The sequence below is a fragment of the Anoplophora glabripennis genome, unplaced genomic scaffold (assembly GCF_000390285.2).
Source record: "Anoplophora glabripennis isolate ALB-LARVAE unplaced genomic scaffold, Agla_2.0 scaffold249, whole genome shotgun sequence".
Classification (NCBI taxonomy): Eukaryota; Metazoa; Arthropoda; class Insecta; order Coleoptera; family Cerambycidae; genus Anoplophora; species Anoplophora glabripennis.
Window position 1 is genome coordinate 55392 of NW_019416857.1, and position 21461 is coordinate 76852.

Consider the following 21461-nt stretch of genomic DNA (forward strand, 5'->3'; position numbering starts at 1 on the left):
AATAACTACAAAACATACAATACCGTGTAACGTTTTACCATCGCTGGGTCTCTGTCTGGGGCCCTCGAAGGTTTTCTTGTACGTCTTCTTTTCTGTGGGCTCAGTCTTTTGCTTGTTGTGGACGCGGTGGATTAAACCTATAACAAAACAGATGACTTACTAATAGTGTAAGCAGAAAGGATGATTTTGTGTTTTTATTTCCGCACCTAACTTAATTTCTTGCATCTTGTTAAATAAATCGATATCCAAGGAATGTTTGATTTTTATTACAAGCAGGTGTCCAACTAAACAAAAATTAAATAACTTTTAGTGAACATATCAAACAGATCAAAACTATAATTAATATTTTCCTATATACAAGGTGTCCCAATATTCTTTGTAGGTATATGGAAGTGCCACATATTTTTGGAGTCAAAATAAGAAGTATGTCTAAAGTTACTTGGTTTAGTCGTTAGCGGGCATTGGACTTGAAAAAAGATTTTAGTTTTCACGATTTTGTAACCCTAGAAAATGCTTTTTCCAATTTAAATTTCTGATACTGTTTCTTGTTCAGTTCTTGTTTTTATGCAAAATGTATTGTCAACCTTGTATTGTCAATAATCACAGTTATTTACAGAATAAAATGTTACGAATGCAATAATTTTTTACTTTTATTAGTTATTTGAGAAAAACTAATTTTGCCAACTGTGACGTTCTTTTTCGGCTAAACGAAACAAATTCGAATACAGAACATTTCAGCTAAATCAGCTTATTTTGAAAAATCTGTCGTAGTTCCCCATACACGGAATATTAGGGCATCCGATATCTGAATCCGTTGTTTATTCAGAAAAACCAATAAACTATTAATTAGTATTATAATATTTGTAACCCAAATTTTATCATTATGTAATTTTAAACTTGAATGTAGCATTAGTACAAAAACTGATAAATTCGTAATAACTTATAACTTATTGCAACACAGTTGACCAACATTATATATTAAAGAAAATAACTTGAGCAACAGCATTGCAACAACGCTATAAACTAGACTGATATAATAACAGTTTTAAGTTTCATTTCTAAAGACAACTAATTTCTATCAAGTCTTTCAAGAACAAAGAGTAGCAATGATCCTAAACGCACGCACTGTAAAGAAAAAGAAAATATATACAGGGTGATTTTACTCGACCTTTTAAAAATAAGCAATTTCTCCTTAATTCCCTTAATTTTACACCCTACTTTGCATCATATTTGCTGACTGGGAACATGCCGGCGCATCACAGAGCGTTCGAACGTTGAAGAGAAACAGCTGATTTCCTCAGTCGTTCCTAAATGTTGCAATTGGTTTCAAAATCAAAATGTAGTGGATGATCATTTTATTATAGTCTGTTTGGAAATGAAAGAGAGTAATAAAACCCCGAGATAAGAACCGGCCATGGGCGTGGTAATATTTCGTTTCAGGTAATTATCGGGTAACACTAGTGCTAACAAAAATGACAGGGATTGGAAAATCGACTATCTACAGACTTTTAAAGGAAACAAAAAATGAACAAGATACTGTAAATCCCCCAAAATCATCTACAGGGAGGTCAAAAGTCGTTATAGATGATTTCTTCAAAAATGTCATTCGCAGAAAAGTACACTCATTTTATTTTAAAAAAGAAATACCAACGCTAAACAAAATTTTAAGTGAACTTTCAGAGGACAACGATTTGCCAAAAATCAGTAGAAGCAAATTATGGGCCGTCTTACGAGAGTTGAATTTTTGCTGGGAAAAGCAGAACAGGAAGTCAGTTCTTATCGATAAAGATGAAATTATTTGTTGGCGAAGATCCTACTTAAGATCAATTAGAAAATTCCGTGACGAAGGGAGGAATATTTATTATCTAGACGAAACTTGGGTCAACGAGGGATATACTGTAACAAAAGTATGGCAAGATAAAAATGTAAAAAGTTTTCGACAAGCATTTTTGGATGGACTTTCAACAGGGTTCAAGGCACCTTCAGGTAAAGGGCGAAGATTAATAGTGACACATATAGGTAGTGCCAGTGGTTTTGTAGATGGCGGTTTACTTTTATTTGAATCTAAAAATACAGGTGACTATCACGAAGACATGAACGCAGATGTTTTCGAAGAGTATTTTACACAGATGTTGGATCTTATTCCTCCGGGGTCTGTAATTGTCATGGATAATGCCAGTTACCATTCACGGCAGACCGAGCGGACGCCTACGACTGCTTGGAGGAAAGCCGATATAATTCAATGGTTATCCGGAAAAAACATTTCTTTTGAAACAAATATGGTGAAAAAGGAACTTTTGACACTTGTCAATCTTAATAAAGATCAGAAAAAATATGTTATCGATGAAATGGCAACAAATCGCCAAATAACGGTACTACGGTTACCACCTTATCACTGTGAACTTAACCCAATCGAATTAGTCTGGGCGCAGGTAAAAGGAGATGTAGCGCGAAATAATACGACGTTTAAATTAAGTGACGTGAAAATTTTGTTAAAAAATTCCTTGGAACGAGTAACTGCAGATAACTGGCAAAGATGTATACATCATGTACAAAAAGAAGAGGAGAAAATGTGGGAACTCGATAATTTAATTGACGTTACTGTGGAACCTATCGTTATCAATCTAGGAGACGAAGATAATTCATCAGAATATTCAGAGGATGAATTTTAATATACCTACTTTTTTATTTTCTTTATTGTACATTTATACAACACTACATTTACTCACCATAATTTGAATTTTCAAAATACATATATTTTTGTGTGGAATAAAAGTCTATTCATTAAATTTAAATAAATATTTTGATAATAATATTGAATAATTTTATTTGAATTACTAAAAACCCTCTTAACCCGGTTATGATGCTTAAAGTAGCCTCATGTTTTGAAATGCTGTTTTTATATTGTTTACTTATAAGAGAAATGGACCGAGAAATTGAAGCGGCATAGACAAAGACGGATTGTCGGGGATTAAATTTTAGCTACCTGCTACAATTTAGTACAGTCGATCACACAAAGTTTTTTTAAAAGTACACCTCATCTATACGGAAAATACATAGTATAAAAATATTGAATATAAGCACCAGTACTACATTTATTTACGATTTGCATACATAATAAGCTTTTATTACTCTCATTTCTAAACAGACTATAACAAAGTGCTGTTTTAACCGTGTTGGCATTTTAAATAGGTAGGTACCATACTACTCTTTGAAAAGCAATAAGCCTCACAATAAGGTATACGTACTACAAACTGAATAATTAATAACCTTTGTTAAAGGTTTGTCGAGAGTGAATATTGACTTATCGTATTCGGTCACTAACCTAGCTTTTAATGTGCTTTTAATAGTGAAAAGGGGTTTAAATAATGATTTGAAAATATTCTTCCCTATTTTCCCTTAAAATTAATGACATTACGACTGAATCACCCCGTATATATACTGATATAATTGATTACCTTTAACCGCACACATGCAATATTAATGTCAAAGCAACATTGTCAATAATATTGTGAAATTTAAATTATTTCAGCAACTTGTATTAATCTTCAATTCTCAATATGTCTAGAAAACTATAATTAAATAAAAAACACTATAAGTATTCACGATAAAATATAAACGTCTGCGGTGAGCCTAAAAAAAAATTACTAATGCACGAATGTAAATTAATTATATATAATATTGACGTGATTATTCATAAATGTACAAGTAATTGCTTTTATAAAAGAGACATTGTCTGAAGAGGCTCGGGAAAAATTGGATAATATTAAAATATTAATGCACCAGTAATTGCCATTATGCAAACATAAAAAATCAATAGCTGCTCGTCGAGCTGCAACTGTATGTTTTAGTAATTGCCACTAATTTATACTTTAGCTTTTAAAATTTTCCAAGCAACTCCATGATACACTTAAAACCAATAAATGTAATAAAATGAAGCGATGGCTTATTCGACCATTCTCGTTTCATCGAATTAACGTCGACCGTTTCTTTTTTGCCCGTCTACCACCCTGTTAACATATAAAATTAGATATAAAGTAAACTTGCATATTCCAGTCGTGTAAACGATGAACAAGACGTGCTGCTGCGAAATTATTGGCTGAAATGGATTGAAGGGCAATCCCCGCCAAAGACACGTCATCGTCTTCATTTCGTGCGTGTCATTCGCGGCTTGTGAGTAAAAACATACTGAATTTTTAGAATTTTATTACTACCTACCGCTTACTATACTATATTGCTTAGCCCAAAGCTCAATAAAACAGCTGGCGTTCCTATTAGGCCCTGAGATTAGTCACTAGTTAACCTTCAAGGTTAGGAGCCGGATGAACCTATACTATAGTTTCCTATTCATTATTATGTAATGTAATTATTAGGTTAATTTATCCAGTTCTAAAGCCACTCTGAGTGTTCGGCATATTCTTATAAAAAAAATTGTGTCGATAAATAGCTGTTTTCATTTCTTCAGAACCATTAGTTTTTTTTAAGACAACGATTACTACAAAAGGCCAGATATGTGCCTTGTTTTCCTATTTGCGGTTTACAGTTAACACACGTCACAGATTTCCTTCGCATAGCAGGCAGTTTTGTCGAGCCGTGCATTGAGAATTCCTCGCGGAGTTCTTGGTCTGGCGTCTGTCTAAATGAGATATTCACGCCACATACACTTAAATGAACTATTAATGAAAAATAATTTGTTATCTTGACACCACCCGTTGTTCATTGTGTGGTGTACAAATGTCATTATTTAGGCCAGGAAATATGCTAAATATTATGTACAATCACATATTAGCTTCCAGTCATAAAAATGGGGGGAAGATTGTTTATAGGGTGGTTAATTGTATATTTTTTTCGTAAATTCACGTTTTTCACTTATAACTTTTTTTCCTCTTCAAAAGGCCTACAAAACTAGCTCCCGAGCGTAAAAAAATATTGATTAGATCAAAAGTTATAAACAGAAGAAGTTTATTTATGACTTTTGAATTAAACATTTATAAACTGCGTTATTATTACCAGAACGTTTTGGCATCGCATCCTCTCATTCCTTATCACAGTCTAATAACTCACACGAAATCTGGAATCGGTAAGTTAAATAGTTTTACAAGTTAGTTAACTAATTATTAGTCTGGACGATCCCGAGCATCTTCCACAATCGCAATATATTTGACAGTCTGTAACTCCGTTGTTTTTCAACGAATCTTGACGATTTTTTTTTAACGTAAAGCTCTTTTCATAAGCTTTCCGAATATGTAATAATATAAAACTATATCACGCGCGTGCGTCGCATATTCCATTTTGCAACTAGGGCTAAAAAATACAAAACTTTCCAGGTTGCAAATTTGAAATTTAAAAAAAGAATCTACCATGAAAAAAATCAGTGCGATTGTGGAAGATGCTCGGGATCGTCCAGACTAATAATTAGTTAATTTGTTTATAAGGCCATAACTTGTAAACTATTCAACTTACCGATTCCAGATTTCGTTATTAGACAGTGATAAGGAATGAGAGGATGCGATGCCAAAACGTTCTGGTAATAATAACGCAGTTTATAAATGTTTAATTCAAAAGTCATAAATAAACTTCTGTTTATAACTTTTGGTCTAATCAATACTTTTTGACGCTCGAGAGCTAGTTTTGTAGGTCCTATGAAGACGAAAAAAGTACTTTACTGTTGTCTCGTGGAAATGAACGAAAAACATGAATTTACATACAAATTATACAATTAACCACCCTGTAAACAATCTTCCCCCTATTTTTATGACTGTGGAAACTAATATGTTATTGTACATAATATTTAGCATCTATAGTGATAAATTCAGTTTGTCGAACAAAGTCGCGACATGGCCATTTCCCAGCTCTTTTTCCTGGCCTATATTAGTGTACAGCTACATTTTTATTTTCGTTGTGGATTTTTAAACTAAATTCCATATGTAAAGGTGATCCAAGAAAATATAGCGCGAAATTTAAATGTTTTAAATGCAAACCCTAATTTTAAAATCTTTTCCTATTCAATTCTTTGGCAGATATTAAAATATCTTTCTCCTCTCAAAATTATGAACTGTTTGTTTTTTTGATTGTCAAAATTTATATTCATTTGCTATTTTTTTATTCATTGACAATTGTATTTTTAACATAAAATTAACATAATTTATAGTTTTCTTTGCATTTTTGTTCTTTTTTTATTTTGTTATTTATTTACACATTTATCTTTTTATACGGACAGCTATTCATACTACAATTTGGTTGATGAAATATGATGAAATCTAAGAAATAAATTGAAAATACTGTATCCACAAAAATATATTTACGAGCAATCTATTACCAGAATTGTTGAGAGTTAATAAAAATAGTTTTAACGTAACTTAAATAGATAACAATTCAACATATTTCCTTAACATTCGGTAGAAACGAAAAATTTTATATACTTATCTAAAGAAAAATTAAATGAGTTGCAAAATGTTAAATCCTCTAATACTCGTATTTTAAAACAACAAAATTAGAAATTAGAAATTTTTATATTCAAATCCAGAGTAAATTACTTAAATTGGTTCTACTGGTTGTTCTACTTTATTAAACACTGTTTTCTGGTTATTTGTATATTTTAAAGGCGGGAAAGAAAAATAAAACAAAGTTAGTTGATGAGAGAAATGCTTAAGAGTTAATTAAATCTTGATTTAAGTGTTACGTACTTGTTTATCTCAATTTAAGGTTCAGTTTGGATTGGGTACAAGTACCACCACGTGTACATGTTTATTTGTTTGCTCACATAGGTACTGTTAGTGTTAGTATGACATGAGGTGTTGACTTCTTCCTCTCTGGGGAGATGTATGCTAATTTTAAGCATCACAGAGTTATTTGCGACTTCTTAGGCAGATTGCAAAATCTGTCGTGTTATAAAGCGTCTAGGCCTCGGTCAAGGTCAATTCATATTAGGCGCTCAGGTCACGGTACGCTTACAATTCTCTCTAGTTAGAGAATTGTTCAAAAATTCACTCGCCTTTCCAATCAGGATCGATCGCCATCAGAACAGAGAATTACTCATGGGGAACCCAAACCGTCTTACGTGCGAACCAAATTCACCACACTTTTCAAAACTTCCGCTGCCGCTCCAAAAACCGCTCCAAGAAGCTCTAAATCACCCTAGCTGCAACAAACGACACCTCTGGAGACCGATGATGTTAGCATAACAGTCGCCAAAGATCTAAGAGCGGAAAAATCGCCAAATTCAGATTTCGGGAACAAAAATTATCCCGAATTCTATGAAATCCGAGCTAGGAAGCAGTCTAAAATCGAAAGAGGCGATTTCAATGGTGCAGATCTAAGGCGGACTTCTCAGTAGGACCATCTGCTGATCCACCATACTATGTGAACGAACGTCGACACAATCAGTCTAAGCTCAGTAACCAGCGCTCGGAACCTGACCAGAGTTAGTACTTGATCCAAATTTATGCAGAATGTTATGCCAATGTTATACACCTGTACACATTTATCTTTACTGATGCGAGAATTTAGAAGAACTTACGGACGCGAAACGAAGTTCTTCCAGTATTTTCGTACCACAAAACATGCATTTCACCACAATTTCAATAACATTTCATCATACATGACACAAAAAAAATACTACATTGCGAGAGGTTATCACATCACCGGAAAAATTTACTCGAGACGAAGTGTAGAATTAATTGGATTGTAATATACAAATTGTATGATAATGTTGCAACATATTTTCACTTTTATTTAATCGGTCAGCATTTTATCAAGTTCAATTCATTTTTCATCCATCTAGGTGATCATTCTAAGGCACAAGTACGCAGAATAATATTAAAAAATAGCCAAATATGACATTCCCTTGTTCGACTCTTGCCCACACTGATACTATGGAACCACGGACCGCTCAGGGTTCGTTGAAAAGATTGTGACTAAACAAAGACCGCGACCAAAGAGTACGATTGTAGCGTGAGCGTCTCGTGACTTGAGCCATAGTGTGAATAGGCCTTTATACTGTTCCAGATTGTATTTTAATATATAGAGATAAATTTAAACCCTCTTTTAGCTTCTGTTGTGCAATATTATATTGTTATATCTATATTTGTATGTAGAGTTAAATAAATGAAATAAAATTTAAGTAATGAGATATCTGAAACATATATGGGTGATTGAAATTGAATTTTATCTTTGAAGCTGATTAGGGAAAAATACCAGTACAGATATGAGAACCTAAACATTGATCATGTTTTGTGTTTTTGTACAACTATTCACGCGTTCCTAATTTTTTAATATTACTAAATTTTGTAAATATCAGTACACGGAAGTGATTGTATGAAACACAGTAGTACTCTCGGTAGTACTACTGACAGAGTTGAATTCGGCGGAACTTTGAATATTATTAAATGTAGATAGAAAAAAAAACAGTATGATTTCGAGTTCGATTTTTAAGGCAAATACAATTAAATCCGATACTATTTGACCTGAATTTTTTAAATTTAAAATTAAGTATGTGCCCTTTGTAGAGAATATTTTATATGTATCCCCACTTTAGCTTTAAATACTATTTACTTTCAGCAACAAGTTAAAGACAAAACATTAAGCCAAATTTTAAATAAGAAAACAATTTTCACTTTAGGCAAAATTCTTTTTATAGAATGTATGGAAATGTAATTTTTATAGTATAAAGCATTGAAAGAAAGTACACACGGTACTGATTTTCAGTTAAGAAGTGATTTCTAGCTCACTAAAACAAATTAAAAACAGAAATCTGCCTTATCATTTTTTTAAAAAAGTAAAAGAATCGTATTCGTTTTTCCGTATCTATTTTCTAATAGTTTTAACAACTAAGGACACTTGATTACTCATTTTTGGTGCACTCACCCATATCTATTATAATACATATACCGAGACATACCATATACAGTGTGTCCAAGATAAGGATGGGATAGGCATTGGTATCTAGGAAACGGTAACAGATACGGGGTGGCTCAGATTAGAAAAAAGTTATGTTTTTTTATACCTAACAATACGCCATTTAGAAAGTTTTAAAATTCCAGGTAGTTCCGGAGATATCCGGAAAAACCCGAAAGCAAAATCTTTTATTTTTCTTCTGGCTTTATTTGAAAATGAATTTTAAAATAAATTGCATATTTACAGTGCCACTTTTTTCGCTGTATCCAATGGCGTCAACGTTTTTGCAATTCGACGTTTCGTCTTCGAGGAGCCATGATCAGGTTAATTTTTTTAAATATGACAAAATTTAAAGTCATTTTTAATTGTGAATTAGATGATATTACTATTGTAAGCGCTTAAAGTCATTTTTAATTCAGAATTAGATATTATATTTATTATTGTAATCGCTTAAAACGGTTTTTAGCTTGTTTTAGCTATCATTTAAAATTTTTCCTGAGTACGGTCCTGAACCCTATCAAAATATCTATTGGAGGAACTCATAACATAGCAGTATAAAAATTAGTACAGCGCAAAATATCCAACAATTTTTTTACTGCTATTAGCAATACTAGTTAGAGATAATAAAACATTTCATAAATTCGTATTATTTTTTATTAAGTACCTACAACTTTTTCAAATTAATTATTGATTAAAAAAAATTGTTGGATATTTTGTGCTGTATTGATTTTTTATACTATAATGACTTCTTCCAATAGATATTTTGAAAGCGTTCAGAGTCGTACTCGGGAAAAATTTTAAATGATAGCTAAAACAAGCTAAAAACCGTTTTAAGCGATTACAATAATAAATATATCTAATTCTGAATTAAAAATGACTAGATTTTGTCATCAAAATAGCAGCGATGTATTTAAAAAAATGAACCTGATGATGGCCCCTCGAAGACGAAAAGTCGGATTGCAAAAATTGATTGCCATTGGATAGAGCGAAAAAGTGGCAATGTAAATATGCAATTTACTTTAAAATTCGTTTTCAAATAAAGCCAGAAAAAAAATTAAACAATTTTGCAAAATTTCGGGTTTTTCCGGATATCTCCGGAACTACCAGGAATTTTAAAACTTTATAAACGGCATATTGTTAGGTATAAAAAACACAACTTTTTTCTAATCTGAGCCAGCCCGTATCATTACCATTTTTTAGATCTTAATGATATCCCATCCTTATCTTGGACACACTGTATGTCAACATTTTTTTCTAGTTCTAGTAATGGGGTGTTTGCATAAAAAAGTGTAGTGTTTTGTCACTGAATGTTAGTCTATAATGAAAGTTAAAATCATTATATGCAATTTTATTTTATTTTATTTAAAAAATTTCAATTCGTGCCCTACTTCTTATTACCAACTTGTGACGCGCTTAGACTGTGGAATGAGTTGGGCGTTGTTATTATACAAAACTGATTTAAGTGACTCCTCTGTCCCTCTATTAGTATTGGTTGCTATTAGTAAACAAAAATGTGAACAGTATTATGAGACTTTATAGTTGACCTTCCAACTAAGACACGGTTTAGAGTCGCACCTGCCCGACAAATTCGTTTTTGTTTTATATTTTTCTAAATTGCCAGTTGATGATTTCATGAAAAAATAAAATAGTATAGGGCAAGTTTTTTGGCATTTTGGTTAATATCTAAAAAGGTGGCAAACATCCTATTGTCACAAATTTATGCTTTATTTTTTTAAAGTTCTCCAATGAATTCCATCGGTTTTCAACAACTTATTTTTGTCTTTGCATACATTTTCACCTGTCAATTATATCACCGATCGTCAATAGCTGCCGTCATTTTTCTTTTAATAATAAATACCTTAAAGAAAAGATAACGGAATACTGGATATTCTAGAGATCTTAACCATATTTTACCAGACAGGTATAATGTGTACCATTAGCAATAAATAAAGCCAAAATTAAAAAATTATTTTGAATTTTACTATTGTATTGTTCCTAATGTCAATTACTGTGTTTGAACTATGTCAAGTCTCCAGTGATTACCATTCCCTGCCTATAAATCAAGATCTACATTGAAATTAACAAAATATATATAAAACTATGTATAACTATTTAAGGTAATTCACCTGTAGTGTACGCAAAAACATTAAGAAAATATCTAGAAACAGGTGCAGCCACATCTCAAATTATTTTGAAGCTTCTAACGAAAGAAGTGCTTTGTTTTATGATTGGCTTCAAATAAATATCGAGGGGCTATCCGCTGATGTAATCTTCGTACGTTTGCCCTGGAATCTTTATGTATCGTTTCTGAAATCTTTGCAATCTCCGTGTAATTAAGACGTTTTAATAATTATCTTTTTGAAATTTTGTAATCATCTAAGAATCCCTTTGAAATTGAAATCTATGAAATTTTATCTGTAATCTACGTAATCTTATCCGTAATCTATGTAATCTATCTGTAATCTACGTAATCTAGTGTAGTTATACAACGCCCCCCCTACCTCAATTTCCCAAGGATGCCACAAAAACCTCGACAGAAACCTATATGGTGTGATTGGTGTGCTTCGAAGTGCAATCCGCTAAGGAAAAAACATATGAAGATTGCAAAATTTCTGAAATCTCTTGTAATGTATCTGCAGATTTCAATATCGATTCAAAAAAGATTACAAATTTCATATAAATAATCAAGATTACAATATCTTTCAACAGATTACAACATTTCAGGAGATTTCAGAGTTGTTAGAGATTTCAATGATTATTTAAGATTTCAATAGGATTATTAGAAATTAAAAGAATATTTCAAAATTTCTTAATAAGATTTCAAGGAATACGGGAAGATTATAATAAGTTTTGAATGTCCATTTGAACAAAAATAATTGAATTAACTTCAAATGTCATTCATTTCATTCATTAACAGTAGTACTTTGTTTAAGAATTTCCAGTATCAGGCATTTTTTGGGCAAAAATTGTAACATTCTGATTAAGTTTTTGTTCGAATGAACGTTAAAAACATTTTGTCATGACAAAAATGATAATGCTATTTTGAAAGTAGGTAAGTATTTTCCCAAAAACTAAATAATAAAAATATATTAAGCTTTTATTAATACTTGCATTTAATACTTTACTTGTATACGGCGTATTTAAAAAAGACGCGACAATACTTCTTAAGGAAGTGATTGCCCAGGTCAGTTTATAAAAAAAGGTAATATAAACATAGGTCCGCAAACGCTTCGTTACCGATCTACAGAATGTGAAATTTCATTAAAAAACAGTAAAAATTAAATTTCTCCAAAACGTAGCCCCTTATTATTACCTACTACAAACAACAGTACCACATTTCAAAAATCAATAAAATTTGATAATTTGAATTTCTTTGTTCAATAATTTGAATTTCTAAATTAAAACAACATTGGTTTTAGGTGCGCAATAAAATGTTTTTTATTTTTTTACTCAATAACGGTGCGTCGTACGGTGCGTATAATCTGAGGAAAGCTTTCTTCTTCATAATTGAACAAGGAATTAAAAAAAAATTAATTTTAGAAAAACCATCGGCTTCCTATTTTTTTCTTTAAAAATAGCTAGTGACGTGCCAATACGCGCGTCACTGATAAGACTAAAAAATCGTTTTGTATTGCAAAGTACGCGTCTGCCATAGCTATTGACAGGCCCAAAATTTCATTATATCTCAAGCGGTTTTGGAGAAATGTAATTTTTACTGTTTTTTTAATGAAATTTCAACATTCTGTAGATCGGTAACGAAGCGTTTGCGGACCTATGTTTATAGGAACTTTTATATATAAAATGACCTGGGCAATCACCCCCTTAAATATTGCCGCGTCTTTTTTAAATACGCTGTATACAGGTAAAGTAGTAAATACAAGTGTTAATAAAAGCTTAATATATTTCTTATTTATTTTTTGGAAAAATGTTTATGCTACTTCTACTTTTTTTATTTTTATTAGTTTATTGGATTATTATATTTTTATCTTTCAATAAAAATATGTACTTACCTACTTTCAAAATGGTGTTATCATTTTTGTCATGACAAAAAGTTTTTAACGTTCATTCGAACAAAAGCTTAATCAGAATGTTACAATTTTTACGTAAAAATGATATTGGAAATTCTTAATCAAATTACTACTGTTAATGAATGACATGAATGACAGTTGAAGTTAATTCAATTATTTTTGTTCAATTGGACATTCAAAACTTATTGTAATTTTGAAATCTTCTTTTAATTCCTAATAATGATATTGAAATCTTAAATAATCATTGAAGTCTACTAAAATAACTCTGAAATCTCCTGAAATGTTTTGTAATCTGTTGAAATATATTGTAATCTTGATTATTTATATGAAATTTGTAATTTTTTTTAATTGATATTGAAATCTGCAGATACATTACAAGAGATTTCAGAAATTTTGTAATCTTCGTACGTTTTTTCCTTTGCGGATCGCCCCTCGATAAATATACTAGAAACATGGTTCCATACAGAGATGGTGTGTAAATAATCTTATTTCCGAAATTACAAAAAATATAAAGTGACAATTACTGGCTTACTAACCCATTAAGCAATTTAAAAACGGAAAAAGCTGTAAACGGGTTTCACTATTAATAACCAAATTATGTAAGCTCCAATGGTGTCTGTAATTATGATAGTAATAAGGGCGAATTTAAATACAAAACAGGCAGTTATTTCTGATTAAAACTGTCACTTTCATAGCCTATTTATAAGCATTGTATAATGGGTATTTATTTTAGTCAGTATTTATCCTATACCTGATATTTTATAGGAATAAAAATATTTCGATTAGACAGTAAGAAGAGACAACCAACTCACCCCTCCGTTTCCGCCTGGATTTCGCGCCGAACGGCCTGTACTTGCACTTCTTCCTCGCCAGCATCCACGTCCAATCGCCCCCGCATTCCAAGATGTGTCTGTGTAACTCCCCCAACGAATTGCACTGTTTCCCGCACTTGGTGCACAGCCGCGCGTCACTGCGTCTCCACAACTTGCACTGGACACTGTCCTCCACCGCGCCCACCTTCCCCAAAGCCGGGATGCTGAGGTGTCTGTACAGTTCGCTCTGGTTGCCCACGAACTCGTAGTGCTGGACCCACACGTTCTGGTGGTAGAGGCTCTTGTGTTCCAAGAGGTACCTCATGTTGGGTAGTTTGGCGCCACATGCGGCGCAAATGTACATCCGGCACCTGGCCCACTCGCCGGTCAGCTCGATGAGCTCGTTCTTCCCGCGCACCTGGTTAGTCGGCAACTCGAAGTTCTCCGTTTCCTGAGACGAGCAGATCAGCGCTATTTTGTCGGATTTGTCTATTTCCCCGTCACTAGGCAACGAGGACGTCCGTCTTAGGTTCAGGAAAGCAGGGATTTCCCTCACGTCTTCCTTCCTGCTGCACGAAAACGAATTTTTTTCGGTTTCAGCCGCGATCGTAAGGTTTATTTCTTCGGTTGTCGCGAAGACCCTGTTCAAGATCTCGTTCAACACCTCCCGCACCTCCGTGAAGGTTTCCTCGCTTATGTTGTCCTCAGAAGCGGAATTGAGTTTGTCCAAAGCGGCTTTCTTGCTGGCCTCTTCCTTCAAATCCTCGAAGGGACCGCGTCGGTCCAGGATCCTGTTCAGCTCCTCGCGCTTCAGCTTGTTCTTGTATTCGTTGCAGCTGGTGTACTCCAGGATCTCCTTGGCGCTCTTCTTGTCGTCCAGCATCTTCTGCTGGCGCTTCTTGATCACCAGCTGGGTCCACATGTCCAGTTTGCTGAGGTCTCTGTTTTCTTTGTGTTCCAGAATACTCGCCTGGTACTTGCGCCTGGTGAAATACTTGTAGTGGATCTCGTCCTTCCTGGGTTGGGTCTTCTTCTTCGAAGGTTTCGAACCGTATTCGATCTGAGATTCGAAGTCTTCCCCGAACTGGGAATTGAGTGATAGGGACGCCACCGGGGTAACGGCGTTCAGGGACAGCTCGCAGCCGAAATTTTCCGAATTCGCGTTTTGTATCTCCTGCGGGATATTCGAGACTTTCTCGAAGTTCGATATCCTGCTCTCCGATTCCTCGTTCTTGAAGAGCTTACCATCAATGTGATGTAACAGATTCTCTTCTATATTGCACCTAATACGATTAAAGAACGCTTTGTCGAACACGTCGTCAAACGTTAAAGAACTAATTTTTAAATTATCAATGGAATGATCCGTGATTTTTTTCACTCGGTAAAAATGATCGAACTCTGGATAGGGGTTTATACAGGTTGGATTTGTCTTTGTTTTTTCAGTCGATTTTGTACTATTGGTTTGCTCCGATCTGCCTTGGTTGGAGGATTTCTTCTCGACCGGTCGGGGCCTCTTCTTCTTCTGAGTGTCCGTTAACTTCGCTATGGCCTGGAGTCGTTTGCTCTCCCTCCGCTTCAGCGCTATTCTCGAACTCTTCACCGAGAGCTTCTTGGACCTCAGCTCTTTGAGTTTCGTGGACTTCTTCTTGTTGCCGGTGACTGGTTTCTTAGTCCTGTCGTCTTCCTCGGGCTTTGGCTTCATTTTACTCCTGGTGATTTTCACGGGAATCTCTACGACTTCTTCCTCGGATCCCACCTTGGCGTTTTCCAGGGCGGGTGATTTTGAGGTGGTTTTCTCCGGGGTCGAAAGGTCGAGGTTGGTCCGCGAGGCGCTGGACTGGTGGCTGACGGCATTGTGATCGGCGAGTAGTGAAGACGTGAGGAACCTATCTTCACAGGGAAGACAGCCGAAGTATTTGCTAGAGTGTTCGTTGATAAGGTGTTGGAAGAGATCTTTTAACGTGTTTTCGGTACCGTTAAGTCTATCACAGTATACACATGGTGTCACGGTTAGTTGGTTCTGCCTGCGGGAGCTCACCCTGCGGTTCTGTTTGGCCGAGTGGATGCGTTCTACGTGTTTCTGCCTGAGATTGGCGCTGACGAACGACCTGTCGCAGTACAAACACAACAGCTTTCGCGTGGGCTGCTGCTTCGCCGCCTTCGCCGCACCGTCATCGTCGGGCTTCGCCGCGGGGGGCGGGTGGTAGGAGGTGAGCACCCCCTGGATCTTCTCCAGGGGCAGGCTGCAGCACAGGCTGGTCTTCTCGTCCGCGACGCGCGACCCCGCACTCTCCTCGGCCACCCCGTCGACGGAGGAGAGGTTCGTGAAATTCTCGACGGGCATATCGCAGTTGAACTCCGTTTTTGTCGGCGTCGGTTCGATGGCGTGCGCGACGGAGGGCAGCCCGCTGTCAGCTGTTTGGGAGAAGCCGGAGTTACACGATGTGGCGGCGCTGGCGGTGACTGGGCTCGAGGACTGCGTGCTGTCCGGGGCTGTGTGTGGCTGCGTGAGTCCGGCTTTGGCATTTCGATCCCCCTGCCCGTCCGAGTCGAAGGAACCGCTGTTCACCATGCTGCGTGGTGGTGGCTGTCTCCTTGTCTGGAACGAAACATATTCGTGTCAATTTGAATGTGCGGGCAATACTCGCTATTCTAAATTGTAAAATAGTTGGTTGGGGGGTCGAGCAACGTGTCCAGCAGGGTTGCCGGTATGGGCGAATTGGGCATTCATTTGCGACTAAATATTTGTTTTGCGTGACGATTATTTTTGACGCTAAGCGAAATAAAAAAAAACGAAAAATGGACGATAAATTATGTATATCAACTGGCAAGAAGTTTAGTAAAGGTATATACTAATAAATTTCCAAAATTTAAGCAATGGGCAATCAATTTGCTTTTTTGCTGTTTTTCTGAATTGCCATTAGGCCTACAGAAATATAAACTTAATTTGGAATAGCTGTGTACGAGACTATCAAATTCGTAGAATAAGAGATTTGAGTTACTCAAACTATTCTGATCAAATAAACTTGAGCAATATTTGATAGACTGACATGGCATTAAGAAAGTTAACAAGGTCAGTAAATAAAATGGATAACCTTGACCGCAAAAATATTAAAATTCCATGCACCCAACAAGTATAATAAAGGATGTCAAAAATAATTTGCTCCAAGAGATTTTAAATAATTTTATTGAAAATTGGACGGTTTTGAATGGTCAGTTGGCGACCTGCGGATGAAAAATACTGGCAACATTGCAGTCTAGTAGCAAGCTGTAATCGCTCTGGTTCTGGTTACACTATAGCCATATTGTTAGGAGATGCAGCTTTGAGTTATTGTCTCAAATTATTTATTTGTGACATTTTACTTTTTCTGTTCACTTTAGTGTTATACATGTGAAAAATTTTAAAATTGATGAAACCAAACCTTGTCCCAAAACAATCGATGAAGATTTGTTTTTTATGAGCGGAGAAAAAAATGCAGTTTATTTTTTTTTATATTTTATTACTCAGTCTCAAATTATGTCAAGTACTTTTTATTTTCTATTTTTTCTTGTACTAAAACCAAAACAGTAGATACCTACACAATATACCTACAATGTCATAGTTTATAAAGGATATATTTTTCGCAACAGATTGAAAACTACAAACTTATAGCGCATTATAAGGTTTTTGTCTGTAGTTTGTGACTATTAGGAGCATGCGCAATTTGAATTTAGCCTTCATGCAGAGTGAAACTCTAATAGATGGTTCAATGTTCTTGCAGAATAGATTTCAAACGGTTTACTATCAGAAAAATTCTATGTTCCAGTAGAGTTATTATTTTATGTCTTAAGATTTTTAGAAATTGTCAAACAAATCATTCAAAAATGTAATGAGGTTAGAAAATAGCTAACAGAAGGAACACCGTTTGCCGATAGTCACAGTTGGGTCATACGCAGTGCAAATAGTTTTTCAACTGTGAGGGATTCTCTGCAGAAAGAAATACATAGATAGTAACTAGCAATATTAGCTGTGCTTCATTTACTTGAAACCTTGACTAATTTCGGTTATTTTGAATGCAGGTTTGTCAGTTAGGTGAGTTCTCAGATAAATAAAACACGGCTATTATAGTCCAGTCTGTATCTGTTTGAAAAGTAGGTTGTATGGATGTTTTATATAGTAACAGTAACACTGATTTTTGTTGGAAATAGTCACCTTTAATTGTTATTGTACAGTACGTTGTTTTTCCGTAAACTCACTTCAACTTTGAGCTTTCATATCTCGATGATGATTCATCGTATCCACAAGATCAAAAGGCGATTTTGTTCGTCAATCCTTCCTCTATTTCATCCTATTTGAAGAATATGCAAATACAGTAGCTCCAGCTCTAAATGTTCATAAGTATTTTTCCGAATGAATTTTGAAAAAATCCTAATTGTTGCTAAAATGGATGAAATCGAAAATTTTTAATTGGGGATTCATAATTCAGACTCCAAAGGGTATGTACAAAAATTGGGAGCTTAAAATGATCATTGGGTTTACCGTGAGAAAGTATTGAAAAATAAGTATAATTCTGTATTTTCTTAATTAACAATTCAATTATTCGAAATCTACCCGGCCGATTTCGATGAAATAATTTCTGCAATACTGCCATATCATGAAGTAGTCAGAACCATATTTTTTATATGGCTACCCTAAAGCCAAGGTCTGAAATAAACTCATGAGAAAACGAGCTTTTTTCAGGAATTTTTTTCTCGGTCTATACTGTATTGCAGCAACAATAATGCATATAAAAATGCAAACCGACTGGATTGTTATAAGATATGATTGCTGCCAAATGTAATGAATTTTCATCCGAATTTTCCTAATCTGAAGTTTTCAGTAAAGATGTCATTTTAATATTATTTGGAGAAAATTCTTATCAAACATGACTAAATAAAATATGTAATTTGCTATTTCTTAACTGTATCCTATAATTATTTTATTTTTAAATAACCTCTTAGAATATCACTTTACAGAAGCAACCCCTAACTGGCTGTTCTATCCAATGATTTACAACAGCTACGTATTTAGTTTAAAAAATGAGGTGCAAAAAGCTTTTATCATTATTCGGTTCAGTGACATAATTAATTTGAAACCAATTATAAAATTTTTCAAATAAAAAAAAAACTTCTCAATGTCACGAATACAAAACTGATAACTGATAATGAGTGTCCCCGGTTGCCTGTTTCAAAAACAATAGAAAACATACCAATTGTTACTCTAATAGAAATATATTTTTATGATAGTGGAACAAATTATAAGATTCTACACAGCAGTGAGCAAAGGATAAAGAGAATAAAGCAACAATGAAACGAACCTAGTTAAATCTTCAGCGGTTAATTAATTTATAAATGTGTACGTTTTATTTTTAAAAACAAACTATGATTTCTTCGCAGAATTAGTCCTTTTGTTGTAGTTTAATAAATAGTTACACAATAAATAATAATTTTAGTAAATATACTAATTAAAGTTTCATTCATGTTTTATTCAACACTTCCTTATTTAACAAGTTATATTAGAATTAAATTCAATCAATAATTTTCATTTATCTTTCGGATTTTTTTTAGGAGTTTAGTTTAATTGCATGCAATTTGCATATTTAAATGCCAAAAATTGGTTGTGAAGGTGTATTTTGTACTGCAAAGTAATCAATGGAAGTCGAAGACATACATAACTACTCAAAGGAGAAATTTTTTTGAGATAACCCAAACCTACTTCTTAAATTTATACAATTCCTAAACATACAAAACAATTTTTTTAAATAACCTAGCTTTAGGGTATATAGATTTGCCTTTATTATGTAAGTTTGATTTTTGTGTAGCGACATCTACACGAATATTGTTCTACACGAAAAGGGGTTTCAGTTTCTATTAAAGAATAACGTACTTCTTAATGTAGAGTACATTTTTATATGTAATTTTCACTTATTCGTTCAGGAAAGAACGTTACACTTGCTCGATTACCGCCGATTCTTCCGGGAAGTGACTGTTACTATTTTTTTCAAAGACATATGCCCTTCTGCGTCACGTGCCAGAAGGGACCCTTTTTCCGTTAGAAACGCGAACTGTAACGCGTGGTCCTCGACGAATTGTACATCTCTGGCGTATGTTATTGCACCGAGGCAATAATATCACAGCCGATTAGTATCATATTTCACGTTCCACTTGAACCAGAACTGTAACAGTAAACATTTGGAAGATACGGGAGTCGACCAACAGTCGCTCTCGCTGGACATGTAAACTGATAATAATTACCATTATTAGTTCGACGAAAATAGGCGAGCGGTTCACTCCTAAAAAGATGCTTTTAAATTAAGGTAACCGGCTACATTTTTAAAACAAAAACCTACAGCATGAAACTTTTTTATTTTATAGAGGGTATTTTTCTGATAATTACAAATAGTGAAATTGTATCTCTAGATCCATTGACACATGGATGGAAAATCGAGAATGGTTTGGATTATTTCGAAGGAGAAACTGCGTTAGATATACTTCAAAAGTATTTTTGTTCATGTAGTGGAAAATGTTCTACGAAAAATTGTAACTGTTTGTCATCGAACCTGGAATGCAGTGTAGTTTGTGCGTGCTCAGATGAATGTCAGAATGTTCCATCCGAAATTGATGATAAAACGCTTATTTCAACTCAAGAACTTGTCGAAAATAACGAAATAGTACATTATACTATAAGGGAGAGAAATGCGTTATTTTGGCAGAGGTGCAATTTGAAGCCAGAGGGCGAAGCCCGAGGGCTACAATGCACCGAGGACAAAATAGCATCTCTCCCGAATGGTATATACTATTTTTTCCACGGTCTCATTAACTAAAAACACATATTTTGTCATTATGAAGTAAGTAGCACCAGAATTATTGTATTCGGATTTGAGCATTTATTTAGTAGTCGTTGAGTTATTGTCATAACTACAAAATAAACAAACAAAAAGAATTGTCAAATTAAGGTGCTAGTTTGTTTAGTGCACAATGAATAATTGTGAGTCGGAAGAGATTGTGGAGGCTGCAAATATTGCAATAAGCAATTTGCTGCCTACGAAGTCAAGATCTTTATACGATATAGCCTACAATCGGTTCAAAAAGTGGTGCGCCGAGAAAAATGTTCAAGTATACAGCGAGAATGTTTTGTTGGCATACTTCAGTGAAAATGCAAAGAATTACAAGTCTTCCACATTATGGGCGCAATATTCTATGGTTAAGTCATGCTTGATAATTTACGACAACATAGATATAAGCAAATTCCCCAAGCTGATCGCATTTTTGAAAAGAACCGGTGACGGATATCAAGCGAAAAAATCGAAAATATTGACAAAGGGTGAAATCGACAGTTTTCTATCAAGTGCAGATGACAAAGAATTCTTAATGATTAAGGTAAGATTACTTTTGTTGTTAGGTATTTCAATTATTAAGTATTTTGATTTTTTATAGGTTGGATTAATTCTGGAGATTGCCGGAGCTTGTCGAACTGATGAACTAGTCAATTTAACTGTAGATGATATTGAGGATGTAGGCTCTTCCTTGATTGTAAAAATTCCAAACACTAAGACAAAGATTCCACGAACTTTGTGGTTACCGATGTGGGAAATATGCTTGAATTGTTTCGAAAATACCTGTCCCTTCGTCCTCCCCACGTCAAGCATAAGCGCCTTTTTTTGTACTACAAAGCAGGAAAATGTAGTTCGCAGCCAGTTGGCAAGAA

General features: G+C 34.4%; 1 protein-coding gene across 2 annotated transcripts in view; it reads right to left on the reverse strand.

The window, feature by feature from the left end:
• LOC108907224 (extracellular matrix-binding protein ebh) overlaps positions 1–21461 on the reverse strand; it is a 75223-nt gene that overhangs the window by 15338 nt on the left and 38424 nt on the right. Inside the window, exons 2-3 of one of the 2 annotated variants that reach the window (XM_018710801.1) lie at positions 13736–16334; positions 39–137 (exon numbers count right to left, since the gene is read on the reverse strand). In XM_018710801.1, the coding sequence (XP_018566317.1) occupies positions 39–137; positions 13736–16307 (2671 nt within the window). In that variant the 5' untranslated portion in view covers positions 16308–16334. The remainder of the gene's footprint in view (positions 1–38; positions 138–13735; positions 16335–21461) is intronic. The other variant, XM_018710802.1, reaches the window with a different exon arrangement.